Raw genomic sequence first — 8,393 nt, 5'->3', positions numbered from 1 at the left:
GTCAATCATGACCCCCAAGTCTCTTTTGGTCATGGTGCTAGGGAGTGTAGCATTGCTGAAACTATAAGTGTGATATGGGTTTTTTCCCAATGTGGAGCACCTTGCATTTCTCTGTATTGAATGTCATCAGGTTTTCACTCACCTACCTTGCCAGCCTATCTAGTTTGGCTTGGATCACCAGCCTATCCTCAAGTGTGGACTCTCTTCCCCAAAGTTTGGTGTCATCAGCAAACTTAGCCAGTCTGCTTCTGACACTAGTGTCCAGATCATTTATGAAGACATTAAAGAATACAGGTTCAAGAATGGAGCTTGGGGGACACCATTAGTCACTGAGTGCCATGTTGATTTGGTTCTGGCAACTAGCACTTTCTGGGTCTGACCTTGGAGCCAGTTCCCCAGCCATCAGACTGTGGAGTAGTTGAGGCCACAGTTGCCCAATTTTTCCATGAGGGCATAATGGGACACCAGGTCAAAGGCTTTTTTAAAATCCAAATATATGATATCAACCTCTTCCCTTTTGTCCAGGTGATACGTCGCCTGGTCATAGAAGGAAATGCGATTGGTTAAACAAGACCTACCCGCAACAACCCATGCTGGCTGTCCCTCCGAATGTTGCCTTCTGTTAGCCTGTCAAGAATGTTTCTTTGATCCTTTTTTTCCCAAAATCTTCCCAGGGACTGAAGTCAAACTGATTGGCCTGTAATTTCCCGGGTCTTCTTTCCTCCCTTTCTTGAAGATGGGCACCACATTGGCCCTCTTCCAATCTTCAGGTACTTCACCCAAGTGCAACGAATTCTCAAGTATCCTTGCCAGTGGCTGTGCTATGATGTCTGCCAGTTCCTTTAGCACTTGGGATGCAATCTGTCCAGACCAGCTGATTTGTGTGGGCTCAGCCTCTAAAGATGCTCCCTCACAAGATCTATGCCAATGGTGGGCATATATTCACCTTCATCCTGGCCATCCCGCATCATGTTAGGCAGGGTGGTCCCTTTGGGCTGGTGAAAAACTGATGCAAAGTAATCATTAAGCAGATTGTTTTTTTTCTAGGTGTAGGCAGTCAGCTGCGCCACATGGTTTAGCAGGGGTCCAGTGTTGCCCTTGTTTTTCTGTTGACTCCCCATGTAACTGAAGAAGGACAATTCATTGTCCTTGATTTGTGTACCCAGTTGAAGTTCAATTACAGCCTTGGCTTTCCTAGTTTGCTCCCTGCAGGTGCGGACCAGTGCAAAATATTCCTGCTTAGTGGTGTTTTCTGTTTTCCATCTTTTATAAGCCTCTCTTTTTAGACATAGGAGGTCCATGAATTCCCCATTGAGGCAAGGGGGTTGTTGATCCCTTTTATCACCTTTCCTACAGGTTGGGATGGACTCCCTTTGTGCTTCTTGGATTGCTTTCTTAAGGAGCAACCACTATACTCATGTTGTTCCTATAGCCACTTTGTGCAAGTATAAATGTCTAAACAATGTACACAACAGCAGAGAATCAGACCCTTTATATGTAGCTGCAGGCTGTTTTCTAAATTTAGCAATTGGAGGGAAAAAAGTATTTGGATTTACAGATACAAGGTGCATTATCTCTAGATCACCTATCTTGCAATCCCTGCACAAAGCTCTTGGTTTCTTGTGTGTTCTTTTCAAGTGCTGTTATTAAAGTGCTATGCAACAGAACATTTAAACAGAAAATCCTCTTTGGTATGTTACATTCCGAAGGAAAATAGCTAATTTTCCCATATGATATCTTTTCTTTTTTGGCAATCCCTCAGTTGAGGATGATTGTCTTCCATGAGTGTCTTATCTGTAGGTCCAAAGATGGCTGACGAGGTTGACCCAGGATTGATAGACTCTGCTGAACTTGGGCATGTGTTTCCACATGGGTTGGGTGGTTCCTGATTCTTGATTCGGTTTGCCATTCTGTTTCTGCTGCTCCTGCTTTTCTATCTCCTGGTGTCATCATAAAGTTTCAAGTACTGAGATCCGTGCATATGACTCTTCCTTCATTTGAGGCAGTCCTGGGTGATAGTCTCCCATTAGTTGATGATATATAAATATACAGTTACCGATTTCAATGGTTTAAAAGTGCTTGGAGCATGGAATGTCCAAATATTAATGGAATAACAACAGCTTTTATGAATCAAAGCAAAAAAGTACCCACATACATACACACAAAGCTGATAACACATTTTTAAATATGTTGTGTTTTTAAGCATGCTTAAATGTTTTTGGGAGAAAACATTTTATATTTACTGTAAGTAAAGACTTGCAGGACATAGCCCTGGCTGTTCTATTGCAAATGGAGGTAAACTAATACAAATCACTCCATTAGGATGTTATTGCTCCCTGAGTTAATTATGGAATATCTTGCCTTGACTATATGCACCTTTTCCCCTGTCTAACAGACAATTATTTACTTTTCTTTTGCATGGCACCTTTGATATAAATTAGATCCTAGTACCAACATTCCTAATTATGCCTAAAGTCAAAGGAACAAAGATCAGTTAAGGAGAAGGAAGAGGCAGATTGAGCTACATAGGGCTTGTGATTGGAGTAGGAAGGAAATGGAAGAGGGGAAAATGCAAAAAAAGAGACAATGGGGAGGACTCTGACCAGAAATTCTGTGGCATCTGCTTCATTGAAGGCTTCCAAGAAAAGACTCAGATAGATACTTTGTCTGGAATAATTTGGAAATAGCACATCCTGCCTTCATGCAGGGGGTTGAGCTGAATGTCTCCTGAGGTTCCTTCCAATTCTATGTTTTATGAGAATTTAAATTGGGTAACACCAGCTGTTTCCAAGTGAACTGTTTCTTCCTTCAAACATGTAAGGTGTTGTGGGAGTGAGCAATTCATTCTACAGGCAGGAAGAATTCAAATGACGTATATGGTCTTAGGACAGCAAAAAATGTTAACACATGCTGCCACTGAAGGAACAAATGCTGATAGATATACTGGATTCATGCTGAGGTCCATTAGCTTCTTTAATCCTTACTATGACCCTTCTGGATCACTGGTCCTTGGGTCAGAGCTTTTAGCACACAAAGGGCAATGATCCTGCAATGTTGCACACAGAATTCAGTGTTTGTAGGACTGGGGCCTAAGTCATAATGGTGGAACACCAAAACTTGCTGTGCATTTCTGTTAGTATGTAAACCCTCATACTGGCTAATAATATTCTTTTTAATATGATGATCTAATGAAATACATTTTTAACAATTTTTTTTTCTTTTCTAACTCTTGAAATAGCTTCTAATTCATACTAAAAGCCTTGGGCTTCTTCCCTGTTTTAACTTGCAGATGGCAAGATGTACGATGCATATGTTATCTACCCCACAGATGCCACTAGCAAAGCTAATTTTGTGGATGATTTTGTTCACCAGATTCTGCCAGATGTTTTAGAAAATAAATGTGGCTATAAACTGTGTATTTATGGGAGAGAGATATTTCCAGGGGAAGGTAAGCATCACAATGTATTTTGCAAGAAAAAACTTGTAACTTTGGAGCTGATTCTGATCTAGGCTACAGTTCCACATACAGGAGGAGGAAGCTAGTTTATATGCCTGAGCAAGCTACTCACATCCTGGGTAGCACTGTCTGACTGATAGTATCTTCTATGCATGTGAGTTAGAAGCAAGGGCCAGGACAAGGCTGTTTTCCAGAGTCAGTAAAATACAGTTTAGTGGTGTTGATTATTTACCCTCCTAGGGCAGGTGGATATTGGAACCCTAGATTGTAACTCTTAGGCAGCTACATATTGGTTTTTACTCAGGATTTGTGGCAGAGTTGCAACTGAGCTCTATGTGAGTAGCTTTGCAAGGAACTAGGAAGGAAAACTAAAGCACGGTTACAATTAAAGTTTAATTCCGGCTCTTATTACTCAAGGCCTGTCTATATGGAGGGGGGTTAGTTCACACTAACCTCACTGTATGTGCATTGAAATGGCCTGCATTAACACAACACAATTCTTTTACAATTACAATTTACAATACAATTTCACTGGTGTGCAAATGTATAGTCTATACTCTTATTTGAAAGCGTACCAAGTTTCTTGTTAGTAACTTAACATGTACTAACCTTGTGGGCTTATCTGTACTGTGTGCTGCTATCCCATAGTGCTTTGCATGCTACCAGGACTGACTGGTCTGTTTGCCTTTGTGCCCTCCATGATGCATGGGTCAGGTTGACCAGATGATACCTCCCTTTTTAAACGCTCGTGCACAGCTAGGATCAGTCCATATGTAGTTGCATGTGCCTCAGCATACATGGAGCCAGCATTAGCATGGACTTCAGAAAAGCAGACCTTAACAAACGCTGGGAGGAAAGTCTGAGAGACAAAGCAGACCAGGATTGCTGGCTGTACTTTCAGGAGACCTTCTTAAGGGTGCAGGAGCAAGCTATCCCAACAGAATGAGACATGGGTAGCACAACAGGAAACCAGCCCAGCTAGATAGCAATCTCTTCAATAAGTTTTAACTCAAAAAAGAAATCCTATAAAAAGTGGAAACCTGTTCATAGTATTAGGGGAAAGTACAAAAGAGTATCACAAGGGCATGCAGGGAGAAAATTTGGAAGACCAAAGCATGTGCAGCTGGCAAGGGGCATAAAAGGCAATAAAAAAAAGATTCTCCAAGTATGTCCGAAGTAAGAGGAAAACCAGAGAAACCACAGGTCCATTACTGAACGTGGAAGGCAATTTGGTTGTGCACAATTCAGAGAAGACTGAAGTTATTTAATGCCTTTTTACTTCAGTTTTCACAAAGAGAGGCAGTAAGCAGGTGAAAAGTGCAGTTGGCAGCAAAGATAGGGAAGGAGACAAACACCTTAATGACAGAACAGGTTTGGGATTACTTACAGAAGCTAGATGCTTTCAAGTCTGCAGGGATGGATCTGATGCACCCTAGGGTACTGAAAGCATTGGTTGAATTAATTTTGGAGCCATTGGCGATCCTCATTGAGAACTTGTGAAGGTCAGGTAAGGTCCCAGATGACTGGAAAGAGAAAAACAGTGTCTATCTTTACTAAAGGGAAGAAGGAGGATCCAGGGAACTATAGACCAGTCAAGCTAACCTTGATACCTGGAAAGATCATGGAATAGGTTCTCAAGCAATCTCTTGTGAAGCATCTAGAAAAGAACAAGGTGACCAGGAACAGCTAGCATGGATTTACCAAGAACAAGTCATTACCAGGGATCCAGGTTTTCCATTCACCACAGAAAAACATGGTAAAACCCAGATTTTCTCATTTTAAGGAGAAAAACCTAGATTTTCTCCTTTAAAGGAGAAACATGCCTGAAACAGTTGGCAGAGTTCCAGCCTGCAAGGGGCTGGAGGGAGTGGGAGGAGGGTGGTCAGGCAGGGGGTGCCATGTGCCTGTGTACACATACACAGGCACATGGTTACCAGACAGCTTGGAGAGCAGCTCCTGCAAGTACGTCTGGTGTGTGCGAGGGGAATTCAGAGAATTTGCAATTTTTTTATCAGAGAAGTTGAAGTTTTTAAACAGAGAAAACCAGAATGGCCCTTCCCAAACTCCTGCATGGCCAGAAGGGAATCACTATAGACACTGGAGAACAAGGTAGCTCTGCTGTGTAATGTAAGAGAAGGGTGACCATACATCCCAGTTTGGCTAGGACAGTCCTAGATTTTGGAGGCTGGTATTGGCCATCTGGTGGAAATTAAAATGAGTGTCCTAGGTGTGGGGCACAGGGCATGGAGCACAGTCTAGTGGGGAGGAGGTCAGACGACATGAAAATGCCACTTTTAAAATTTGGAATACAAAACTCTGAAACTCTTCATTCAGAGGTGATGCCTTTTATTAGACCAATTAGAAAAGAGCAAAAAAAAAGTATCTTTTTTTTCAAGCTTTCAGGCAGACACACCTGTTTTCAGGCTTAGGGGAAATTAAAGACTGTAAAAGTCTCCTTAGGCAGAAAATAAACTTCATTTTGCACAGAGGAGGCTGAAGTCGAATGTATGTTCCTCTGGATCTGTGAGAGGGGTCCATTTATGTGAGCTGCTCTTTGATGTGCAGATAAGGGATGTGCAGTTCTCTTCCCTGGTTGTGCAGTTTATCTTCTCTGGTGGTGTCAGATGGCAGAAAGGTTGGGAGGTGCAGAAATCTTGCTTTCTTGTTTAGGAATGAAGTTTATAATTTCAAGAAACGGCTAAAATCTGGTATCTTCTGTTTCAGGGATCTGTTTTATAGCCATGTTGGTCTGAGACAAGAAGGAATACAAAACTCTAAAACTTGGTTCAGAGTATTTTCAGAATACTTTCAGTATTTGGAAGGAATGAAGGGGTGGTTACAGTGGTTGACTAGGAACAATAAAAGGCGGGGGCGACACATTTACGGGCACAAGGAGAGGTCAAGAAGCTAAGTGGAATCAGAGAACTTTAAATGCTCGTGGCAATAGTAGAATTTTGAAGAGTTTCCCCTACACGCAAGGTCATTGTTTTGAGCACACAGAAAGGGGAGGAAGGCTGCCAGAATGGGAAGGGAAGCGGAAGGTGGGGGAGTGTCAGCATTCTCTCAGGGGCTCCATTCAGATTCTTGCCTAACTAAGAGGTCCTGGCTTTGGGACAACATTTCTTCATCCAAGTCCCAGAATCCTCACCATTCTATATTGCACTGATCTCAGTAATGGTATCCCATTATGAAATCTTGTCCAGGCCCTTCTCATACAAACAGATGGAAAAGTTCTTCTGTAGACCCATGATCTCTTGTCATTGGTTTTCTTGAAAGTTGTTTGGATCCAGCATTGTGAGTTTTTGTTTATTTTTGAAGATCTGCAAGGTCTGAATGCAGAAGGGCCTGTAAAAGAAATGTTACTAACTCTTGATTTGTTTGTGTTTTATTAGATGTAGCCAATGCCATTGAAACAAGAATACAAAAAAGCAGGAGATCAATAATAATTTTAACACCCAAGCTGATTCACTGCGAGGAGTTTGCTTATGATCAACATATTGCCTTACACTGTGCCCTCATTCAGGATGACATAAAGGCCATTCTTCTTGAAATGGAGACAATTGGGGACTACAAGGAACTGCAAGAATCTCTCAGGTATATTATTAAGCAGCAAGGTACCATAAAATGGGGAAAAAAGTACACAGCTTGCCCAGGATACTTGAATTCTAAATTCTGGAAACATGTGAGGTACCATATGCCTCTGAGATACAAACCATCACACTGAAACACATTGTGGGTGTAGGAAGTTTTATAAAATTCTGTTATTTTATCTGCCTGAATTGTTTCTTTACTGCCACTCTTCTTTTTGTAAAAGTCTGTACTTCTTAGTGCGCAGATATGGTAGAAATGTTTCAAATTTCAATCAACATTGTTTTTGAAATTTCAATTTTTAAAATTTTCAGTTTCACCCAGTAATTCAGCATCTGGCCCATAAATTTCTGGCTGGGCTGGAGAATAGCCTTCAAAAAGATATCCAATCTCATTAAACCTCCAGAGATGAGTCAATCGGATAGACCCCCTCAATCCAGTAATGTTCCCAAGGTATTTCTTAAAAACAGCTGCCTTTTTACTGGAAATGCAAACTTTGTGGGGAGGGGAGAATTATCCCACGGACTTCGACAGGACTACTTAGCTATCCCTTGTGTGAAAGGGGAGAAATAGACCCCCTTTCACACAAGGGAAAAATGTGCAGTATTGGACATTTCAGAAATGAAATGTTACTGACAATGCATATAACAACATTGTTTATAACTAAATAAAAAAAATGAGACTTGCACAGGCAAGGGAAATTGACTGGCTATACAAGGTTACTAGAAAATGATTCTGCACTTGGATCTGATAAACGCACCAAAATGAACTGACCAGAGAAAAATGTTTTTTCCCTTATCTTTAAGATACAGCCATTTTAGCAGTTACTAGTTTTCTTACATTTGCAGACAGAAATATGAGTTTTTGGTCATGCTGATGGTGCCTCTTGAAGCAAAGATAAAGAGTTTTACTATTAGAAAAATATGAGAAATACACATTTTTTGTTTTATACTTTGATGTTATGCCTTATTTCAATTTCTCCTGCAAGGAACGAGTCTGATACATGAAGTCTGAATCCAAACTTCAAGTTCAGGGCTGTATGGCCACAAAATTTTAGCTTAGGTCTGTTTTTGTGATAAGCAGGGACCCCTGATTTTCCTCTGATTAAAAAAAAAATCACAAATTCTCTGATTAAAAAAAATTGCAAATTCTCTGATAGCCCCCCCCAAATCTGTGATTAAAATTAAAGGCCCCCCACGACCCTCCTGGCGCCCCTCACCCCCCCTACAGTCTCCCCAGCCCTGCTGGTGCCCCTCTTTCATGTGTGCATCTGTGCATGTATACATGTGTATGCACTACGGGTGCACCCCTGCACATATATGGGTGTACATGTGTGCATGCATCTGTA

General features: G+C 41.4%; 1 protein-coding gene across 1 annotated transcript in view; it reads left to right on the top strand.

Annotated features, from left to right (window-relative positions):
* Positions 1-8,206, top strand: part of IL1RL1 (interleukin 1 receptor like 1) — a 52,153-nt gene extending 43,947 nt beyond the window's left edge. Inside the window, 2 exon segments of the mRNA XM_019525656.1 lie at positions 3,290-3,448; positions 6,850-8,206. Coding sequence (XP_019381201.1) covers positions 3,290-3,448; positions 6,850-7,181 — 491 coding nt within the window. The 3' untranslated portion in view covers positions 7,182-8,206.
* The last annotated feature ends 187 nt before the right edge of the window (positions 8,207-8,393 follow it).

The sequence above is a fragment of the Gavialis gangeticus genome, unplaced genomic scaffold (genome assembly GCF_001723915.1).
Source record: "Gavialis gangeticus isolate Ggan-Ray unplaced genomic scaffold, GavGan_comp1, whole genome shotgun sequence".
Taxonomy (NCBI): domain Eukaryota; kingdom Metazoa; phylum Chordata; order Crocodylia; family Gavialidae; genus Gavialis; species Gavialis gangeticus.
This window is presented reverse-complemented; position numbering and strand designations above follow the sequence as displayed.